The sequence below is a fragment of the Hesperophylax consimilis genome, chromosome 16 (genome assembly GCF_061612785.1).
Source record: "Hesperophylax consimilis isolate HC1 chromosome 16, BYU_Hcon_1.0, whole genome shotgun sequence".
NCBI classification, from domain to species: Eukaryota; Metazoa; Arthropoda; class Insecta; order Trichoptera; family Limnephilidae; genus Hesperophylax; species Hesperophylax consimilis.
Genome location: NC_142851.1, coordinates 27,642,803 through 27,666,650, shown reverse-complemented (window position 1 = coordinate 27,666,650; position 23,848 = coordinate 27,642,803). Strand labels below are relative to the sequence as shown.

The following is a 23,848-nucleotide window of genomic DNA, read 5'->3' as shown; positions in this document are numbered from 1 at the left end:
CGCTATAATTTGGGTGTGGCGTATACGTACTGTATGTTAGGGTGACACAATACGCTATAATCTTACTCATGAGAGGGGGTCAGAACAATTGGGGAACTGCCGCTGAATATCATTTCTTTGTATGGGATCTGTCACTTTGACAGATGACAGTCAAATTGTTTTGACCCCTTCTCCTATCATAGGTGGAGAGGGTGTCGCATAATTTTCAAATATAGCCTGGCTAGCAGATAACATCGCATATCGTCGCTACGCCACACTTATAACACATCATCTTTTTAGGTGTGACAGGTCTGTATTGGATTTTATGGCGAGCAATATGGAGTTAAATAAAACGTTCTGAACTTATAGCGTAATCTGTCACCCCCTTAATGCCTTAGAAAATGTGCATGCAAGTTGCAAGGTAATGCAAGTCACTGAGTAATGACCACCTACACTAGGTACCTTCTAGTTATAACAACACAAGGAAAAAACACATGGCTAGTATGTCTCTGAGTAAAGTTATGCTAGAGGATTTTACGTGAGGTCAAACCATAGAAGAAATGTTTTACCTCTATGGTCTGACATAACATTAACATTTTTTGAAACGATCATCACTTTCAAGAAGAACTCAAATAACATTGAGCTAGACACGTAGGTAGTTAGAAATACATGTATGACCTGTATGAAATTAATCTAACAATCGTCTCACTCAGGACTAGCGCTCAGCAAGTCAACACAGTCCTCAACATAGTACGTACCTCAACACGAATACGAATACTGTTTTTTAATAGATATCGCCTGTTCTCGGTTGTTGTACAGAAAAGCGAGACATTGTACAAATTGAAATACCAATAAGTTAAAACTTTCATAAAAAATATACAATCAATAAGTAACTATAATTCATTTAAATAACATTTTAATAAATAAATTCTAAAGACAATCATTTGAAGGCCTCCGTGGTAAGGGTAAGGCTCTCGACTAGCAAACCGGAAGTTGCGGGTTCAAATCCCGGCGCACGCAAGTACATTTTTTTAATTTTTTTTTTTTTTACAGAAAGTATGAAATGAATACAAGCTCTAGAAGGATATAAAAGTAGAAGACACAAGCACATACAAAATATAATATATAAGTACAAGTAGACTCGGGTTAAATTAATATTGATTGAGAAGATATGGTAGTAGTAGTATAGCCATCTTGTATCATGCAGTTAAATAGATTGACAACATCTGCGTATCTATTACCAACCTTATCAAATCTAGGTACTAACGAGTGTTTGGAATGCTTATATTATGCATTAATTTTCAGGGTAATCTAGTACAAAACAATGTTGGAAGCTGACTCGAGAGGTTCTGCAATATCGCTAAAGGGATGGATTTATAATAATTTATTCATTAAAAATCAACATTTACCCGCACTAAAAATCGAAGGTAAGTCTGTTATAAGAAGATAAATCTGTTAGTAGCGCAATATAATAGATAAAAAACAAACTGTTTTTGTTTCTAAATATTTTAATATTATTTTTAATGATAAACTAATGTTTATAAGACAATGTTTTATGCGTAGCATAAAGGGTAACAAATAATTGCAAGCCATTGCCAATGGGAATGGTCTGTCACAGGCGTAATGGATCCAATGGTCCAAGCAAAACAGCCGAAAGGGCATCTGTCATTATATTTACGGTATTTGTGGCTGGAATAAAGAAAAAAATCATGGACCTGGAAAAAATAAACGCCAATAGGAAAATCCTTCAAAGGCGATACGTTAAATACGGGGCGATTTATTTTACAAAATTAGGATATATAATTTTTTTTCTTTGGTATTGAAAGGGTTAACTAAAATTAATTATTTATAACTCCGAGAACTTCAGGCGGCTTATGCCGAAACCAGTTATTCTCTGGTTTCTGGTATGGGGCCAACAAAAAAATACTAATTCAGTAGTAGTCTTAATAACTGAATTGAAGTTGCTGGATGTGTTTAATTTATCATGGAACATACATGGTTTTTGACTCTGTTCGTTGGTGCAGTATACTGCAGTAAGTGTTTGAAATAAAGGTTATAAAAGAGTAGTTAAAATTTATAATGGGAAGCTTTGAAATAACACAGACTATGCTGAATCAACTTTGAATTTTTGACCAACGAATGAGCTTCCGATTTTAATCTTGTTTCTGTTACTGCAGGTAGTATAGTTTTTATACTGTGTGTGTAATGTATGCATTGTTGACTCAGTATAATTGCACCCGAAGGCATTTGAGTCATTCTTATGTAAAACCATCGTGACTTAACGACAAGTTGTTTGTGATTCTGTTCCCGTCTGTTGCGTCCATTTCCGTTCACGACTAAAGTTTTTTACCCATCGAAATGTAAATATAGTGGATTTTAAACAAAAGCATCTAGATTCTAGATTCTATTTTGTTGTACAGAAATAGCGAATTTCAATTGATTTTTAGTTGGAAAGTTTTAATTGGCAGAATAGCGAAGTCCTGTTTTAATTCGACCATTTGGTTTTTCATCTATTACGTTACGTACCGGTTCCGGTTCAAAATGGTGGCCTTGTTAGATACTACATCTTTATCCCGCCAGAGTTCGTGTGATCGTGGTTATTACTAAGAGCTGTCAAATCATAACAAATCAATATTATGGTAACTACCGCAATGAAGAAAGTTAAAAAAAGAAATGCATTGAGATGGTTAAATTTTTTTGGACAAATTGTATGATTCCTTAACGAAAATAAAAAAAAACGTCACGTAAAATGTTTATTGTTAAGAAGGTACCTACTTACAAATATTTTGATTTCTGAGTAAATTTTGGTTTTAACAGGTGTGATCGCAATAGGCGAACCAAGAGAGGACTGTAAAAATTAATTGTGAACTTTGGAGTTGACACAACTATGGTTGGAGATGGTGAACATGGAGTAAGGAAGGAATCCAAATTACCCCTTTGATGTTCTTCAAAGATGTTGATGGTTGGTTTCACTCACAGGAGATATGATTTATTTCATACACAAGCTTCCATAACATCCATGTTGGATAAGAAACACACTGAGGGAACCGAATATGTTCACTGCACAGCCTTCTACCCCGAGTTGATATCAATAAAAGCACTGTACAAAGAGATATTAATCAAACAGGCTCCATCAATAAACTGGTTTGGCGGTTTTTTTTTTATTTTTTTTTTTATTGTTGATACATTTTTTTTACAATATTTCATATTTCAATTTAGTAATGTTGGCCTCACTGGGTTGTTTACCCGTGCTGAGGCCCCCATTTTATAATTTAAGAATTTATACATTTAAAAAAAAATAAAAGAAAAGAAAAACAACATTAAAATAAAGATAAATTTAAAATAAAAAATAAAGATTAAAAATTAAAATATAATTATAACACTAAAAGAAAAATATCAAAAGAGAATGTAAATCGGCATTTATAGTGATATATGTGTTTGTGCGTGTTGCGTGTTTTATATAGTTTTTTGTGTTGCGTGTATATGTTTTATTCTTTTATGTTATAGTATTTTGGTAATAATGTCAGTTACGTTTATTGTTGTAAAATGTCACACAAACGTGTGTATAGTCGGATAATGACAGGTACTTGTAGGTAGAATAGGATGGGAAAAATTGCAAGGACAATGTTAAAGGAAAATAGTTGCATCAACAACAAGTTTTGATTTATTAAATTAGAGAAAATTTGAAAGTTGATTTTAATGCGACGTCTACTAACTACTAGTCCCCTTTGTTTTAAAATACTTCACTATCCTTTTCAAATGGTTTTATTTACTAATGCTAGCTTCACTGGTTACTGCACCGTTATCAGCACGCATTTTACAGTAGGACCTCAGGTCACTACGGTTATTGTTATTATTTTTTTAAGAAACAAATATTCCCAGGTTACGAATAACCGGACAACATTAAAATCTCCTACTGCCATCACAGTAAGCGGAAAATGTTGCTTGTATTGTTGTTGATGAATGACTTAGCCAGCCGAGCAATTGAAAACACTTCGTCTGGGACCCAGAAGCGATGTCAACTTAGCCACTGACCGGTCAAATGCCCCCCCAGTCAATCCCCCGACAGTTGGCCCCTCGACAGTTGATCTCCCTAAGGATTTCTCCTGTACGTCCTCATTGATGAAGTATGCAGAGAGTTGTTTTTTCGAAAATTTTTGTTTATTTATTCTTCACTGATTTTACAATGAAATATAAAGTTTCAAGGCTGTAATGTATGGAGTATTATTGTAGCGGGTGAAGGTCGTACACAATAATGATACTTGATCTTGTACTGATATTTATTGGGGAGTTGTTTGTAAAAAAAGAGGGACAATCCTAGTATGCATCGCCTTTTATAGCATCTCGCAAGCATGCTATCTCGCTTGCACTTACACACATTCATACAGACATCACAAAGGCTATTTACAAACTGTTTGTTTCCTTTTAACAATGCTACAAATCTTAGTGGAGAAATCAATTATGCATGATATTTGAGATGGGGAGTAGCGTCGTTTTAGTAGTACAGTTTTTTTAATGTGGCCTTGACTGTAACACACTATTATCGCAATGATAAATGATTAATAAAGAGGCGGCCGATTGAAAAAATATTACGTAATTTTTTACAATTAATGATGTTTCTTAAAAATGTAGATGCTGCAGCGGCTGCCCCAAAGGGAGATGATCCTCACAGGAATCTGCCTCTTATCTCCAAGGATTGCGGGGAAGTGTTCCAAGGTAGGATCTATCTGGGAAATAAAACGCTTGCCATGGATTTTCCTTGGGTTGCACTCATCGCGACTGAAAAAGGTATAATGTTAATTATCAATGGTACCTCCATTCCCTTTTCTTTTTTCTTATGTCTTTTAAATTTAATGCTGTTAAAAAACATACAAAACACTTTTTTTAAGATTCCGTTCTTGAGTTCACCTGCACTGGTAGCATGATCAATGATCGCTATATCCTGACTTCGGCTCACTGCATTACCAACCTCAACGGGAGATATCTGACTGGAGTCAGGCTGGGAGAACATTATATCTCAACTGAACGCGACTGTCCCAATGAGTCTGAGTGTACCCCGCCTGTACAAGACATTGGCATTGAGAAGGTGATTCCCCATCCTGGATATATAGGCAGCAAAAGAAACGGTTCACCAGATGTCAAGAATGACATTGGATTAATCAGATTGGAGAAACCAATTGACATGACTGAAGGTGTGTAGATAATTTATTTTATTTTTTGGGAGTACCGCAAGGGTCTAGTGTTGGACTGTTTATAAAATAATGGTGGGAGTAAAGAAATGCTAGAGATCGATTGGATAAATGTTTTATTGATCAGTTTTTACGTGAAAATAAACCCGAGAGAAAAAAAAGTAGCATTATTTTGTCAATCAAATATTGAAAAAATCCACTCAATATATCTAAGCAGTATTTTCCACAAAATTCCTATGAATTTGTATAAATTTACCTAGAACTCTGAATCATTACTATGAATTGTTTATTATTTCTAATAACCCCTTAACGGATTCAAGTAGAAATTAATTGATAGATTCCTAAATATATAAAGAAAATTTCCCCAAATCAAGTGTCTCAGTTTGACAATTTCAGAAATAATACCAGTTTGCTTACCCTATAAACGAGAGCTGCAAAAGAAAGTCTTGGAAGGAAAACAGTTCACCAGGCTCGGATGGAGTTTCGGCAAATCAGGAAAGGACAGACGAAATCCATTTAATGAGTCGATATTGAGGGATGACCTTCTCAAATTCGAAGAAAACATTACTACAACGGAAATTTGTAGCCGTATAATTAAGAATGGGTAAGATGGTTGCGATGAAAAGTTTTTCATAAAGTATTCGACGGTATAAGGAAACTGATTGCCATTGCTTGCCACTGCTTAAGGGAAAATTAATCATTTATTTATTAGCGACCCGCCCGGCTTTGCACGGGTGCAATGTACTAATGTGTTGTCATAAGTGTCCAAGCGATTTATAAACATGCATTATACGATCCATTTTTTGGCGCTTTGACATTGACAGTTTATAGTCCAGTATTAAAAAAACATTTAGCAATAATTTTAAAAAAATAATGGATATATGTGTGTTGTTTTTTATGAATATTTTATTGCACAACATTCATTTTTGCACAGTTTAACGATTTAGCCAGTGTATTAGGTTTTAATAGCTGTAAATATCTAAGTTTTATTTTATTTAGCAACTACCTACAGAATGTTTTTATATACAACGTTTACAGCTATTTTTTCTTTAGACAGCACAAACAGATTTTGCTTAGAAGTTACACGTGAAAGGGCTACATAAGTTTATTCATGTAAAAAACATTCAACGATCAAATCTAAGCCTTGAACATTGAATATTTGGCTCTGTGACCTATTAATGGTAATTGAAAAAGACAGTCTTACTGGAAATTGCAATCGTTTAAATAGAAACGGTAAATCCGTTGGTATTCTATATCCGGTCAGTATTACGAACGTTTTTAAAAATGTTACCAGCAAATGTGTACTATTGCACAATTTTGGCGGTTTAAGGTTCCGTAATGAAATAATAGAAAACCCTACTTTCAACACCATTTTATGTGGATGAAGTTCAGAGGGCTGCTAGAAATAGCGAAATTCTGTAGGAAAATCAACAGCCTCTTCAAGATCGAGTACAGTGTCTTGATATGTAATTGAGTTTGTAGATCTATTTGCTATAAAACCATGTTGACGGTGCGGAATTATTTTATTGATCTCAGACGAGTTTAGAAAGCAAAGCAGATTCAAATAATTTCGGGATTAACGACTGCATACGTATAGGTCTATAGTTAGAGATATCCAATTTATTACCTTTCTTAAAGATTGGAGTCAAGAAGTTTGTTTTGCATTTTTTTGGAAAAGTGTCGATTTTTAGAGATAAATTAAAAGTTTAGGAAGAGGATCAGGAAGTCAAGACTGGTAAACATTGTGATAAGAGGATTAGAGGAATGTTATCAGGACCAGCGTCCTTCATGTTTAGTAAACAGTTCACCTTTTAAAATTATTGATCTTTTATTAAACCAACAAGAAGACCGATAGGTAAGTCCGTTCGTGACGGTCCTCGGCCGTGGAATAAAATTGAAAGTAAAATGACAGTGTTTTATATATTAGGAAAATAAATCAAATAAATCATAGAATTTTGACACATATTTTGTTTAGTTAGCATACTTAAAATACTCTTTTGTTGGATAATATTTTTATTTTATTCACTAACCAGTTTTTTTGGTAAATAAAAACGACTTTGAAGTTGATTGATTTATGTAGTTTTTTAAATTAATATCTCATCCGAGTTTTTTTATTAAAAATGTAAATATGAGGTAATATAGGTTAAAATGTTATCTATGACATTTTTTTCTTCTTCTACTTTCGAAGGGGAGAAACTCCTGAAGACTCTAAAGGAAATATAGTGATTCCCGGTTTACTAGAAGGAGAGCATCAGGATTGTGCTAAAATTCCTCACAAAGTTAGGGGAGGCACCAGTGGGTTAAGAGGTGACTGCTCCAGATTGTCTAAGCATGATACAAGAGTCAAAGAAAATGTATTTTTAATTGAATATTAACCAAGACGACCTCTGCGACAGAACGTAAGCTCATTCGCTGTGTATCCAAAGGTCGCGGGTTTAAAAAACGACTTTTCCACCTTTTTTATGTTAAGTTATATTACTAAATAACTTAGACCGGTCAGTGGCCGAGTTGACATCGCGCTTGGGTCTCACTCGGGCGTAGTGTGTTCAATTCCTCGGCTGGCTAAGTCCTCCATCACTACACAAGCAACATTTTCAGCTTACTGTGGTGGTAGTAGGAGATTTTCAAATATTGTCAGGTTATTCATAACCCGGGAATGTTTGTGTTTATTTAAAAAAAAAAAAAAAAAACTAACTAACCAACTAATCATCACACTGTTTCACTGTTGATAGATAGATAGGTATTTGTAATAGTCGTTAGGTCATGTCCATACATCGTCTCCTACACGTTCTTCTCTTATGTTGTATTATATAATGTTATTATTAGTTGTATCACATTATACCTGTATGTTCGCGCAATATATAGGGGATTGTTGGGTATGCATCCACAGGCTTAATGGACAAGTGTACGAGTAATATCAATACAAAATCCTGCAAATGTCCTACCTACCCTTTTACCCATCCCAAAAATGTCACCATAGTAAAAATATTGTTGCGACACATGTAAAATCAGACAAGTGGCGTCAGTTGCTTATCAGAGTTCGGAGTGATAATTAATATCAGACAGGGCGGTTATACATATATTTTGTGAAGTGAAATCAATCATAACTCCTGGAGACGTGTGATAGTCATCAACGGGTGAGTCCATCTTTCCTGCATTCCAATCTGGGCTTATCTTGTGCTCCAGAAGCCCAGATTTATACCTTTTTGATTATTGCACTGTCCATCGAGTTCGTCGGATGCATAAAATCGTCCCATAACCTATCATTCGGAGTAGTTTGGGACTGGTCCTTTGGGTGTGTGGCATATCACACCACCTCTAAAAATAATATAGTGGAGTCGCAGCTTCGCGACACCACTGTATTTAAAAAAAGCAACCAGTTCTGTGAGAGATATTATTACTATACTCTTGGTGTTGATTTAAATTGATAGATGTTTGTCGACCATACGAATAACCTTCTCTTTACCACTATTCAACGCCGCCGCCACATCCTGCATTCCCCAATTGCGGGTTTTATGGTGTTCCACTGGCTAAATGTTAATACAACTCATCACATAAAAAGGGAAATACGTTGGGTGTGAGTAGGAATTGCAACAATATTAAATTCAGACTGGTTACACTTCAATCTACATAAATAAAAATGTAAATGTTCGTTTGTTCCGAAAGTTCTTCACCAAATAGTTTGAAATTTTGACACATCGTTGCATTCAAAGACGCGTGTTTTAAAAAAAAAATATATTTATTTATCGTTTCTTTACATTTTATCTTTTTTTAAAGTTAGCATTTTTAAGCTCACTAATGGGCGCTATTGTTTCTTTGTCTGCACCAACAGACTAAACCAAATGCTTGGCCGGGTACAGCTAGTAACGAATAAATATATTGCCTTTCATTAAAGAGTCTATTAACAAGTAATTATTTTCCAGAGTGGTTTCTTCAGAAGAGACCTTCCACCAACTGTGTGGCACCGCTAACTCCTGCTTCAAAGGCAGTGGCGACCCGCTGGTGTACAAAGAGACCTTGGTGTTTGGAGACACGGTGGCCCAGAGGTGGGTGCAGTACGGGGTTTCCACCACAGGTCTCGCGCTGTGCGGCCAGAAAGAGGACCACGACGTCTTCAACAACGTTGCCCACTACATGGACTGGATTCTTGACCAACTGGAGCCATGAAGTCTTATTAAACACAAACTATACAATAAATCAAAGCCTCAGAACAAACTTTGTCTAGTGAAGCGTGTAAGGAAAACCTTGTAATAAAAATTAAAATAAATAAATAAATACACTATACACATATAATTATAAATCGGGGCATAACAGGACACTCCCCTAAGAGCTGCACGGTGGGTAAAGGCGTTAAAAATTGGGTAAAACTAACTATCATTTATAAGTATTAAGTATATATCCAATCCAAATTTATTAAACACCTATCGTATCGCTTTAGCGATCATCGGTTGGACCCTACCGTTTTATACAAACTCAGAAAAATTTCTTATGCCCTATTCTTATACAAAATCGTGAACAGTCTTGTTGATTCATCATATCTGCTAGAAAAGATTGCATTTCGTTACCCTGAACACAACACCAGATCCAACGACTTATTTAGAATACCACACTGTAAAGCCAAATATGCGTAAAACTCTTTAATATGACGTATCTGTAAAACTCGCAATGCCTCTAGAGATGTAGACATTTTCAAGTGTAACTTGAAAACACATAAAATGCAACTTACTAAACTGAACATCATTTTTTATTTTGTGAAATAATCCTAACATCTTAGTTTTTTTTATTGTTTTTATTATAATCATGCGAAAACTGTATTACTACTAACTGTCTTTAATTATTTTTATAACATTTTATAATTCCTTTTTTTTTTTTTTTTGTAATTATTTTTTATTTTTAATAATATGTTTACATGGTACATAATTCATTTTACATCTTGTATTTTTTTACTACTCTTCCATTGAAAGCATTTGCTTGTGTATGGAAGGGGAGTGTACATAAATGTTGTTGTTAGTTAGTACTTAAATAATTCTTTTTACATAAATGTATGTTTGCTGTAGTATTTTTTTTGATAGTAGTGAAGGATAATATATTAATTTATTAAATTTAAAAAAGAAAGGAAGTTATGGAAAACTAAGGATATTTGTGAGATTAATTAAGTGACAGTAGTTTTTTTTTCAGAATATTTTTAAAATGTCTCTTGACAGAGAGCAGTATTCGGGTTTTATCATTAATGCTTCTGATTTCTTCTGGTAGACGATTGAAAAAAGTTCTTCCCTGGTAAGTATAATGATGTTGTGCAAAAGACGTATTTAGTTTTGGGCATAGAAAAACATGTCTAAGTCGCGTTCTGTTTTCATTTAAAAATTGATATTTATCTTTTTCTTTTATAATTTGGATTAATGAGTTTTTAATATATAGGTCTTTAAATGTAGGTACTTGAAATTCTTCAAACAGGCGTTCTGTTGGGTAGTCAAAGGATTTTTTTAATATAATTTTAATAATTGTTCTTTGTATAATTTCAATTGGAAGAAGGTTACATTTATACGCGGATCCCCAACTAATAATAGCGTATTGTAAAGTGGATTGAACTAAGGCATAGTAAATTAAATATAGATTTTTTATCGACAGAAAGTTTCTAATTCTTAAAAATATATATATTAATTTTTTAATTTTGTTTACTACTTGACATATTTGTTCCTTCCATTTCAGATTTTTATCAATACTCCTAGATATTTAATTTTATTTGTTGTTTTTAGTACTGTACAGTTTGATTTGCAATAGTTTTGGCTGTGAATTTTAGTATTATTATGTATGACAATGTTAAAATTTTTAGGAGTATCATTTGTATGGATTGCAAATGGAATTACAAATGTCTTTTCTTTATTAAGTGACAGTAAATTAGTGTCGAAAAAATTCTTGAGCGTGTTGATGTCTTCTGTGGCCTTTAATTCTACATTTTCCCAATTCGTATCACTTATTATTAATACTGTATCATCGGCGTATGACGTAATTTGACCATGTAAGGGTTGAAAAAAAATATCGTTTACATATATAGTAAATAGAATTGGTCCAAGCACTGTACCTTGGGGGATTCCAAAGCTTGTAATCTCTTGATCACTATTAACATATAAGCAATTGGTTCAGGAGCCTACAAGGGTTCCTGATGTCCAGACTCACCGCTCCAATCTGTTAGACCTATTCTTAACTACTGTGCCACACGGTTATAAGATTGACGTCACAGCGCCTCTGGGATCATCTGACCACTGCCTAGTGACGACATCAATCCCCGTTAGCCTCAGACCAACCAATGAGAGGCTGAGGAGAAAAGTGTGGCACTATAGGTCAGCAGATTGGTTCGGTATGCGGGCCCATTTCAATGCTTTTCCGTGGTCAGCTGTTTGTTTTCGGACTTCGGACCCTTCAAGATGTGCCCAGGAGATTGGTGAAGTCATCAAATCGGCGATGGATGGCTTCATACAATCGACTACTAAAGAAACTGGTGTGGGCTCAAAGCCGTGGTTCAGTCGACAATGCTCCGAAGCAGTTCGACGAAAAAACGCGGCTTACCGAGCCTACAACACATCTCGAACGCCCGAAAGCAGATCAGCATACAACAAATCGGCAAAGGAATGCAAGAGAATCATCAATAGGTCAAAATTCGAACACGACCTGCAGATCAGCAAAAAGCTGGCTGCCTGCCCGCATGGCAGCAGAGCATTCTGGTCGCTTGCGGGCTCAATAGGTCGAAATTTTTGCAAACCCAGTTTGCCACCTCTTACCAGACCTGACGGCTCACTAGCAAACACCGCCACCGAAAAGGCAAACCTTTTAGGGAAAATGTTTGCGGAAAACTCGACCCTCGACGACGGGGGTGCTGTTCCGCCGTCGGTTCCTCACTGCGGCTTCTATATGAAAAAGCTGAGGATCCGGCATCGGGATGTACTCCACGTCATACGGGGGCTCGATGTTAACAAAGCTAGTGGACCTGATGGAATACCTGCCCTGGTATTGCAGAGGTGTGCTGCGGAAATAGTTCCAGTTTTGACAAAGCTCTTCAAAATGTCCCTGAAGTGTGGCACTGTGCCCTCTGGTTGGAAAAAAGCGGTAATTCACCCTATTCCCAAGAAAGGTGACCGCTCCAACCCGGCCAACTACCGCCCCATAGCGATCACATCAGTTCTGTCCAAAGTGATGGAACGTGTGATCAACGACAAACTGCTCACATACCTCGAGAAGAACAAAATTATCAACGACCGTCAATACGGATTCCGGCGGAACCGCTCGTGCGGTGATCTTCTCGCGTATGTGACGCATGTTTGGGGGCGGTGCCTGGAACGTCACGGTGAGACCCAAACGGTCGCACTAGACATATCCAAGGCCTTTGACCGGGTCTGGCACCGAGGACTTGTCAACAAATTGCATTCTTACGGACTTCCCGCATCCCTGTGTACGTGGATTGCTGACTTTTTAAGGGATAGGTCGATTCAGGCGGTTGCTGACGGTTTCACCTCTTCCTCGCACTCCATAAATGCTGGCGTCCCACAGGGATCGGTTCTCTCTCCGACTTTGTTTTTGTTGCACATCAATGACCTTCTGACATGTGCACCGATTCATTGTTACGCGGATGACAGTACAGTTCATGATAGCTTTTTGTTTGACAAGCCCCCAAAAGGCACACAAACTCCAACGGCTCGGAGGGCTTTGAAGCAGAGAATGGACGGTTATCTCGAGAGTATTTCCTCCTGGGGTAAAAATAATCTCGTCGAATTTAATGTTTCAAAGACCCAATCCTGTCTGATTACGTCTAAAAGGGATCCAAATGATAATCTAGTCTCCTTCAACGGAAGCAATCTTCCGAACAGGCCTTCCATTGATATGCTTGGTGTAACTATAAGTGACCAGCTCAGGTACGGGGGCTCCATCGAAGCTAGAGTAAAGTTGGCCTCTCAGAAGCTGGGCGTACTGTACAGGGCCCGCAGATACTTTAATAGTACACAACTGCTCACCCTGTACAAATCGCAAGTGCGCCCTACTGTCGAATTTGGCAGCCATCTCTGGTCTGGAGCCCCAAAATACCTGAAAAAATCCCTTGACTCTGTGCAGAAACGGGCGGTCCGTTTGATAGATTCCCCAATCTTAACAAACGGACTGCAATCTTTAGAGCACAGGCGTCAGGTAGGTATGCTGTCCTTGTTCTATCGGTATTACAATGGAAGATGCTCTGAGGAACTAGCGTCATTGATCCCTTCGGCACCGGTGCGTAGTCGGGATACACGCCAAACGCGCGCCCAACATTTGTACACAGTTGACACTTGTCACATGAGAACGGGTCGCTTCTATGATTCGTTCTTAAGTTCAACAGCTCGGCTGTGGAACGAACTGCCGGCCTCTGTGTTTCCTCCCTCCTACAACATGGGACTCTTCAAGACCCATGTTCACTCCTTCCTCTCCACAAAAAGACCCTCCACACAGCATCCCCAAAGATGACATAGGCCCTGAGGGAAATTATTTTCTTCAGGGCCTCCTGTGTGGAGTAAATATAAAAAAAAATAAAAAAAAAAACACGATTGATTTTTACTACTTGAGGACGGTTTTTTAAGTAGTCGGTGATCCATTTAATTGCGTTGCCTTTTATGCCAATATTATTCAATTTTTTTAATAACATCTCATGGGATATGCTATCGAATGCCTTTCTAAGGTCAATAAATATACCCGCACATTTTTTACCTTTATCTAATGATTCGTAAATGTATGAAGTTACGTTAGCAATAGCATCTTGTGTGCTGAGTGATTTTATAAAGCCAAACTGGTTTTTGTGTAATATTTTATTATTATCTAGAAAATTTACCAATTGTTTTTTTACTATTTTTTCAAAGATCTTTCCTATATTAGAAATTAGACATATTGGGCGATAATTCGTTGCTTGATGTGGATCTCCAGATTTGTAAATAGGTGAGATTATTGTGGTTTTGTAGTTCATTGGAAAAATTCCATTTGTTAAACTTAAGTTTATTAAATGAGTGATAGGTTTTATTAAGTGAGGTTTCATAGTTTTTAACATGTGTGTCGTAATAGAATCAAAACCGGGGGACGAACCTCCTTTCATATTTTCTATTATTTTCGAGATTTCACATTCTGTTGTTGTTTCAAACATTGAAAGTATATTACGTTTCTGTATATTTTTATTTTTATGGTTTTCTTGGTTTGAAGGCTTATGAATATTTTTCGCAAGATTTTTCCCAACATTTGCAAAGAAGGAATTAAATATGTTTGCACATTGTTTAGGCTGTATATTGGCATCTATAATTTTTTTATCATGTTCAATGTACTTAATGTTTTGTGTTTTTTTTGTATTTTCTATGGCGAAATTAACAGTTTTCCACATTTGTTTATGGTTAGTTTCTGAAGATAATATTTTATTTTTAAAATACTCTTCTTTACTTTTTTTAATATAAGATGTTAATTTATTTTTATATTTTTTATAGAAAATATATGTTTTTTCATCTTGGGGATTTTTTAAAGTTATTTTGTAAAGTTTTTCTTTATTTCTGATAGATATAATAAGTCCTTTGGTAATCCAAGGTTTTAAACATCTTAATTTTGATTTTATGTATGTTGTTATCTCAGTTGTAGAATTTTTAATGTGTTGTGACATAATATTTTCGAAGTTAGTCGAACAAATTTCAGTATCATCACTGTTTAAAACATTATTCCAATCTTCCTTTTTTAATTTTTCAGAGAGAATAGTCATATCTATTGTTGATTTTTTGGTTATTAAATTATGTTTTTTATGTTTAATATTATTATTATACAGAAGTAAGCATGAGTGATGATCAGTTATGTTAGTTTTCCAAACAATTGATTTTATTTTGTGAAGATCTTTAATGTTTACATTTGTCCAAATGTGGTCTAAACAAGATGGAGTATGTTCTTTTATTTCCCTAGTATTTTTATTTATGCAAGATATAAAATTTTGTTCAGTCATACAATTGATGTATTCATTTTTGTTACTATTTTCTATTTTTTCATTAATATTAACGTTAAAATCTCCTACGACGAAACAAAGTTTATTTTTTAATTTTAATAATATGTATTTGAGGTCATTAATAAATGTAATAATGCTCGAGCCATGCGTTCTATAGATAGCTATTAGATGGTATATGGATTTGCCGAGTTTGAAATGTACTTCGATGCAGTTTACTAAGTGTATTGGATGTTCTATTATGTTAACAATACTAAATTTATTGCTTGCAAATATTATTATTCCCGAATTTTTATTGATGTCTACTTTGGTAGAAATATAGTTGTACTCAGGTAAGTGATAAGTCGGTGACTCAGCATTCGTAAATGTTTCGGATAACACTATAAAGTCCGGTTTTTTAATTAAATTATTTATTTTTAGAATTAATTCATCTAAATTTTTTTGAATTGAACGGATGTTTATGTGCATAATAATTATATCATTGATGTTTTTAGAAATAATTTTGTTACACGAATCGGTACATATATATTCATATTCTTGAATTTTAATATTTAAATCTAATTCGTTACCTAAGAAATCATCCATTTAATGCATTTTCGGTTGTATTTTACAAAATTATTTAAAAGATTTTTATTCAATGTCGTAGTTGAGTATTTCTCAAAATAAATGTACGTAACGAAAATGTAGTTACGAAATAGTGTTACGAAATAGTCATAAGACGTAACTAAATAGTAAACATAAGGCTTGTTTACACAATGGCAAATTTTATTTTACTTTTTTTATTATTTATTAAATTTAATTTGTTGTCGTCTTTTTTAAATGTAAGTAATTATCCTTTACTTTTTTATTTATTGTACATACTACAAACATACATAAACTCACGACCCAAATACTTGTATTTTGTTATACCCGTTGTAAGGGGCTTAAAAAAAACAAGGGAGTACAAATATTTTTTTTTTAATCAAATTATCAGCTCCCAAATTTAAGTACCTAACACGATATTCAACAAATCTTAAGAAGTTAAAGAACAGGCACTGTTTAAACTATTAAAAATTTAATAACATACAATTATTTAGTGTGAATCACTATCCATTAGCGTTTTATAAATTTCTTCCTCATCTTTATAATAATTGAAATCTTTCCAAGACACATTTGGTTTCACAGTCAGTTTTTCAGTCTTTGGTTTATCACTCCGCTTTGGCGCATGAATATAGTCATTTAGTGATAGAGATTTAGAGATAAGGCCCTTACGAACCACTTTCTTTTTTGTATGGATATTTTCCAGTTTTTCGTTTTTAAGAATAGTCACTCCACATGGTTTATCTTTGATTTTGTGAGAATCTTCAATTTCATTTTCATTATTCATATTTTCAATATCAGTGTTATTTTCTATGGCATTATTATTTCCTATTATAACATCTCCGATGTTGTCATCAAAATTATTGAAATTAAATTCTGCTTCATTAAATGTTATTGCATCCGACAAATATTTATCAACTGTAATTATAACTTCGTCAGTTACTAAATCGTCGAAAAAAATTATTGGCATTGAATTTAAATCAGTGGTTAACCCTTCTATCATATGACTTTTTATTTCTTTACTTTGTTTTTCTGTGTCATCTGTTTGTATTATATCAATGGGATATTTTTGTTCTTCTATAACTTGTTGGTGTTTTACTGTTGTTTTTCCTTTTCCTTTTCCTTTATTTTTTATTTTTTCTTCATCGTGTTGTGTAGAATATGTTTCGTCTTCAGTTATTAATCCTTCTTCTTTGAGGCATTTTATTTCAGTATCATAGAAAGTACGGTTTGCAGATATAAGTTTTGATGAAGATGACATTGTTGCTTTTTCTTTTTCTGTGGGTTTTCGTTTCTTGCCTTTTTCCTTATTTGATGAGTCCTAAAAATTAAAAAAATAATCATTGAAGTGTATTTTATTAATAATCCCATTGATACTATTCGAAATTTCAGAATTCTAAGGGGTATTATTAGATTTTTACCTGCGTTTCCTTGTCTTTGATCCTAAAATGCGTTTTCTCTTTAATATCTAATCTCAAATCAACTTTCACTCCTATGTTTTTAAAACTCTCTCCGTCATCTGTTATCTTTAAATGACCTTCATTCTCAAATTCCATATCTATTAGATTTGAATCACTACGTAAAATTAAACTGATATCACTTTCGGTCGTAGTAGAACTATTTGTTCTTTTGAATCTTTTAGCTGGTGGGTATTGTTTTTTCAAGGCTTGACGTATGTAACTACATTGTGCTTTTGGTTCTGATAGGGTGTTGGATAGAAGTTCGTGTTCTTTTGTGTAGTAACAATTGCAACAGATATTTTTATTGCAATCAAAGCAGCTCAGCAATTTATATTTAATTGACGTGTTGCCATCCGTTGAAATTTGATGCAGCTTCATTGTACCTTTTATAGGAACAATGTTTTCAGGTATCATTTTGGTCATCTTTTGAATGTCGTTTTCATTTATATAAAACATTTTTACTTTGCTATTAACCATTAAATAGTCATATGCTTCTTTTGCGTTGGTTATATCATTGCCGTGTGAAATATGATTGTCAAGTTGTCGTTTCAATGCTCCACCAACCCCATCAGCTGGGCCTTTTCCATGAGAGGCTTCAAAGAAATTCCAAGTTGCATATTTAAATCCGTAATCTTTTATATTTTTTTGGAACAAAAAGAAATTATGTTTTTGGCGGTACTGAGTTGCAGGACTATCAGAAAAGATATGAATCTTTTTAATGTTAAAGTATTTGCATAGTTTCATTATTGGATCCAAATGAGCCCAGATTGCTCCAGGACCATGTTCATTATTTGGGGATATGGAGCATATGGATTTGGGATTCACATTTTTTCTGTAAAGTACGCAAGTGTGCAATGTGACCTGATTCCTGGATCCTCCGAAGTGTACAGCCTGAATTTCTTCCGACTGCTTGCATGAAAAGTTTTCTGAAAAATCACAAATCAATGCAGCTTCGTCTTCATCAAGGTTTTCAATACACTTTTTCCATGCTAGGTACTGATGCAAAACATTGAAGTAATGAGTTTTAAATTTTTGTACATCATCTTGAAATTCTTTAACTAATGTAATCACAGTTCCTTTCACTACTTGTTTTGAATACTTCTTTGTCTGCTTTTCTTCAGATTTCTTTATTCCAATTTTAGTATAGATATGTATTCCCATTTTCCATTGAAGCCACTGCACGGGACTATCTTCATTTATGGTCAAATCAATATCTGGTTTCTTATCTTTGCATTCAGAACACTCGGAGTACATGCATTTGAAACATTTGCTGCAAGTGACATTTTTCATAAGTTCATCAATGTCAGATGTTTGAAGCAAACCTAGCTTCTTCAACGATTTTGCTTTGAAAGATAAATTGCAATGCTTTATGCAAGCACAAGTATTCCTATCTTGAAGTCTTGGTTTCACAACGGAGAACGGTCGGAACCGATAAAAAGTTTGTATAGATGCTTTACCACCTTCTGTCCTGTATTTTCTGTAGAGCTTGTATATTGGTTCAATTAAATATCGCTTTTGTACTTTTTCTTTGTTTCTCGTTATGCACTCGTTTTTTCCCGCGCTAGATCTACTTACATCTTCTCTTTCAAAGAAATCTTTGATTTCTTTCTGGTATTTCTTTTTAATTTGGTTACTTGATTTCGTCATTCTAATTCTTCCTTTCAGCCCAAGAACATTAGAAATAGCTGTTTTTAATTTGTGTTTATTTACTATTTGGTTTGTAGCTACTTTTTTTAGTACTTTCTTTTCTCTGGGATCTGCTTTATTGAACTCTGTCTTTAAAGAATCTGTAATTGTATTTAGCAAAATTAGCTTTCTTTTCACCTTATCTTTTTCTGGCGTGGACACATTTGGTAAAGTTTCTTCTAAAAAACTATTTGATTTCGTTAATGGTGTATCGTCACACCGTGGAGTTTCAGTAGTTTCAATGGAAATAGCATCATTATTAGTTTTAGTTTGTTTATGCAATAATATTTTCAGAATGTTCACTTGCCTTTTCATCCGATTACAGCACTGTCTTAAATTCTTATTTCGACTTTTTAATCGAGTATTTTCTTCAGTCAGCTTTTGTAGTCTTTCCTTTAGGATTTTTTTATCATTTTTTCTATCTTCAAATGTATTATTGTCTTGTGTCATAGGATTAGCCATTTTCTTTCTTTCAGCTCTTTTATCATTGGCTTGTCTCCACTTTGCTCGTAGCTCTTCTTTTTCTTCTTCTGTAAGAATTTCTTTTTTCTTTTTGATATTTTCTTTAACTTTTGTTAAATGCTTAATTCGGATTTCCTCATATTTATTTGGCTTTTCCTTTTTCAGTCTTTCTCTGTAAGCTTTTTGCCTTTCGGCATTCGTTTTTGGGGGCATTCCTAAAAAAAAGTTATGCTGTAGTTATGGTTTTATCAGAGTAAATAAAAATAAATTTATATTTAAATAAGCTTTTATAAAAAACTTAAGGCACTTATAAATATTGTATAGAGCGCCTGTAGAACGGATAGTGTGTATGAGTGCCTAAAGCTTATTTAAAATAAAACCAGTATTGGACGGCTCAGCTTGATCTTCAAGTACTTGTCATTATGTATAATGCCATATAATCGCGATGATAAAACATACAAGTCCGACGAAACCTGCTCTGCCATTGACCATCAGGAATTTCCAGCGCATCCTATGTATTACAACCTACCTACTTTCCAGCGCCATCAACAGATCTGCTCTATGGTATAATAAATTTTATTTTTTTCCTATTATATCTAAATACATATGTATATTTGTGCATTGTGCATAATATATTACATTATTACCAAACTTAGATAAGACTTTCATAAAAATGCTAGACACACTAACAATATACTTACGTTTTCTTAATCACGTTGTAACTGTGTACACTCAGCTTTACATTGAACTTTTTCGTTACGTTACGAAATTCATAACAAACGTTACGAAATTGTAATAAGAATTTATGTTATAAAAAGTCAATGGTTTGATAAAATTTAAAAGTGTTAATATGTAAGCTTAGCAATGTTCGTTCCGCACATATTACAAAAAGATGAGTAGAAAAAGACTTACCGTTTTGTGAAAAAAGGCTATAATATTTCCTGTTACGAAATAGTGGTCCCACTAAAGAAACACGTTGTTACTGATTTTAACAATTAATGTTATGGCGGAGAAGTCAGACCAACAACTAATCAGAAAGAGGCTAGTGTTGCCCATGTTAAATTTTACAAATGGGTTCAAAAATTACGGTGGAAGTACTAATAAAACGTAACTAAAGAGTAGTTACTAAAAAGTAAATGACTATGTCTCATTTTGTTTTTTGTGCATAAATTATTAATTTATTATGAAACCCCATAGAAAATTACTTTGTACAGAAACTACATTTAATTAAGACCCTAAAACTTACAAAAAATCACAAATTATAACGTTATTATCGCATTTTATGAAGTATAAACAAATGTGGTGGGTAGGGTGGCAATTTTATTTTGTATGGAAGGTAAAAATCGATATTTTTTAAAAAATTAAAATATTTGCGAATTAATACGATTGTAATGTTTATTCTTCGATATGTTAAAGTGTAATATTTATTCTACAAAATGGTGCATATTTTTTTTGTATGATTAATTAAAAACATGTGTAATTTTTGAACTGTTTCTAGGCACACTTTATTTTTCCAAAATGTACACTTTTTTTGAGAAATACTCAGTTAATTCTTTCTTTGGCTAATTTAAGCATGTAAGATCGGAACTTACATGTTTCGCTGTTTGTTCGGTGGTCTACTTCATTCATTTTACTGTTCAAGGAGTTTATTTCTTTCTTCTTGTTAGCTGAGTTGCAGTTAGCGCATTTGGGTGGCAGTTCCAGGGATTTACACTCGGAGATGGGATGATCTTCTGAACAGTGCTTGCATGTTGGTTTATTCATTCTATTGTAGCATTTTTGTGCTGTGTGTCCAAATCTTTGACAGTGGAAACATTGGGTAAGAGGACTACAGTCTTCTACATAGATTCTCATGAATCCTAGATGAATTTTTTTTTTATTAATAAGATGTAGTCTCATTTCGGGATTTGTTTGTAGTATTAAGTTTTTGCTGTTAGTTTTTTTGTTTGTAATGATGGCTTTAACTTGTAATATTTCTTTGTCTTGGTATTTTTCACATATCATTTTGATGTCGTTGTTTTGTTCAATGATGTCTTCTAAGAATTCTTTTTCGGTATAGTCTTTGTCAAGACCTTTGAATATTACGCATGGATCCGTTTTCAGAAGTACCTCCGCTATTATGGTTTTGTCGACTTCATTTATCTTATCTTTTAATTTTTTTGCGTCTTCTTTTTCTGGGCATGTTATTATAAGGTTTTTTTTTGTTTTTTTAATTTCGCATACTCGAATTCCCAACTGCGATATTTTAATCTTTTGTATTTTCTCTTTTATTTTTTCAGTGTCTTCTTCTTTTAAGCTTTTAATTATTATAGGAAATCGTTTTTCTTGCGTTTGTGATATTAAGTTTTTTACTGCAGAAGAGTATGAAAAAGGGTATTTTTGTGCTTGGTTTTTTTCTTGAATATCACACTTTTCTTGTAATTTAGCTAATTCTATTGCCATGTGCGATATCATTTCGATGATGTTATTTATTTCTTTCATCATTTTTGATTTGGTTTCTTTGGTAAGTTTATTTTCTTCGATGATTGTATGTAATGTTTATTCTTTATATTTCTTTGTCATTTATAAATATATTGTATAGGTGCATATATTGAATCAACAACTAGAATTAATCGATCATTATTGGTCTAATATTGTAAATAATTGCTGTTTATGCTAAATATATAAATGATTTTTTGTTACCTAAACAACATTAAAAAAGAAGTAATATATATTTATAGTATTTGGTGAAACCGACGTCCGGCCAGTGTTGGTAATGGGACATGTCTGCGCTGCTCGATTTTTAAAATGTTTTTTGTTGTGTTTTGTAGATATGTATTTACATAATCCTTAAAGATAATATTAACAAACAAAAGTTTCGATCGCATATAGGAATCGAATCCAGAATCTCATCATTGCCGGGGCTTTGCTCTGACCACTGAGCTAATCCGACTCTATCCCCCTGCTGTCTATTATATTAAACTATCTATCTAGATAGTGTCTTGGATAAATATATAAATTTTTAAATTTAACTAGCTGCACCCCACCATGCTTTGTTAGGGTACAGTCTGTCTGTGCTGATAGATAAACAATAGCGCGTATTGCTTTTACGCCCAACAGAAGGTGCTATTTAATAAAAAAACATAGTTTTACCCGTGAGAAGTGACATTATATTACACTATGAGAACTATCGGAGATTTAAAATTTTGAACAAACGAACATTTACATTTTTATTTATATTATTATTTATTTATTTATGTGGTACAATATTTTACATTTCTTATTACAATTTAGTAATGGTGGCCTCACTGGGTGGCTAACCCGTGCTGAGGCCTGCATTTTATAGCACAAAAAATATTCATAATACATTTATAGAAAATATATATAGTGTTGAAATAAAAAAAAATTAAACATAAGATTAAGATAAATTTAAACTAAAAATTTAGATTTAAAATTCAAGTAAAATAATATAAAATTTGAATAAAATCAATATACTAAAAAATCGGTATATTTATATTATATGTTGTGTGTTTGTGATTATTATATTATAAGATATTATATTTAAGATAAGACGTGCGATATCTATTGACTTTCTTCTAAGCCTCAGATGAATATTTAATATAATATTATAATTTGACGTTTAATTTAATAAGTTATTCCACTATAAAAATATTAGATTCTTATTTATTAAATGCGTACCCAGTGTTGATAACGATAATACCGCAGACTTCCATGTACATATTATGTGACCCATGCCAGCGCAAGTAATTGCGGTCATCGTCTGTACTGAGGAAAACCGTTAAAAATATATATATTTGTTAATTTGTAAAGTTTTCTTCGTTCTCTTATTCTCTTCCTTCCTATGACCCGTTTTGTCCATGAGAAGAGGAAAACGGGTTAAATTGGGCTATGTAGGTTTTTATTTTATTCTATGGTAAAACTTGTTATTGTTATGGTAAGATTTGTTATTATTATTTTTCTATATTATGTACAACATACCGTTGACATAATATATTACTTCCAGAAAACCATAGATACAAATACTTAACCCTCGAATCTCCCATAATTATAAACAGAATTGCAATATTTAACGTCTACATTATGAAAAACAAGTAACCACTGTCAAACAAATTTCAAGATTTTAAATTGGTTTACGAATCTGTAAATATTCGTTTATATCGTCTCGTATAAAGTTTTGATTTTGTAACTTAAAGAGTTTTACCAAATCATAGTCGAAATGTTACTTATTTGAAATAAATTCGTTAAATATTCGTTACATATTTGCTTTGTATTCGTTTTGTATTCGTTAGATATTCGCTTTTTCTTCGTTAGATATTCGCTTTTTATTCGTTAGGTATTCCATTTTGCCCCCTCTTCCCCTATCTACTATACCTATTTTTTTTTTTTTTTTGTAACTTCACACAGGAGGCTTATCTATCATCATTTGGAATGCTGTGAACAGGGTCTTTTTGTGAAAAAAAGAAGGTGAACCTATATACTGCGTCAAGGAGGAACCACAGTGTACCCAAGCA

At 33.5% G+C, this 23,848-nt stretch overlaps 2 protein-coding genes across 4 annotated transcripts; one reads left to right on the top strand and one right to left on the bottom strand.

Moving 5' to 3' along the window:
* The first annotated feature begins 1,897 nt into the window (after positions 1–1,897).
* LOC149416967 (serine protease grass-like) lies at positions 1,898–9,406 on the top strand. The gene is made up of 5 exons (XM_089640707.1): positions 1,898–2,012; positions 4,612–4,767; positions 4,869–5,171; positions 5,565–5,772; positions 9,092–9,406. Exons 1-5 carry the CDS (start codon positions 1,964–1,966, stop codon positions 9,333–9,335), a joined length of 960 nt encoding a protein of 319 aa, XP_089496833.1. The 5' UTR covers positions 1,898–1,963; the 3' UTR covers positions 9,336–9,406.
* Positions 9,407–15,846: 6,440 nt separating this feature from the next.
* On the bottom strand, positions 15,847–20,598 carry LOC149416966 (uncharacterized). Of its 3 annotated transcripts, none has more exons than XM_089640705.1 (3): positions 20,039–20,598; positions 17,151–19,552; positions 15,847–17,050 (listed from the first exon to the last, which is right to left on the bottom strand). In XM_089640705.1, exons 2-3 carry the CDS (start codon positions 19,548–19,550, stop codon positions 16,223–16,225), a joined length of 3,228 nt encoding a protein of 1,075 aa, XP_089496831.1. In that variant the 5' UTR covers positions 19,551–19,552; positions 20,039–20,598; the 3' UTR covers positions 15,847–16,222. The 3 variants fall into 3 exon arrangements, with proteins under 3 accessions (XP_089496831.1, XP_089496832.1, XP_089496830.1); XM_089640706.1 differs by having other exon boundaries at positions 20,250–20,598; XM_089640704.1 differs by having other exon boundaries at positions 17,151–20,598.
* Between the last annotated feature and the right edge of the window lie 3,250 nt (positions 20,599–23,848).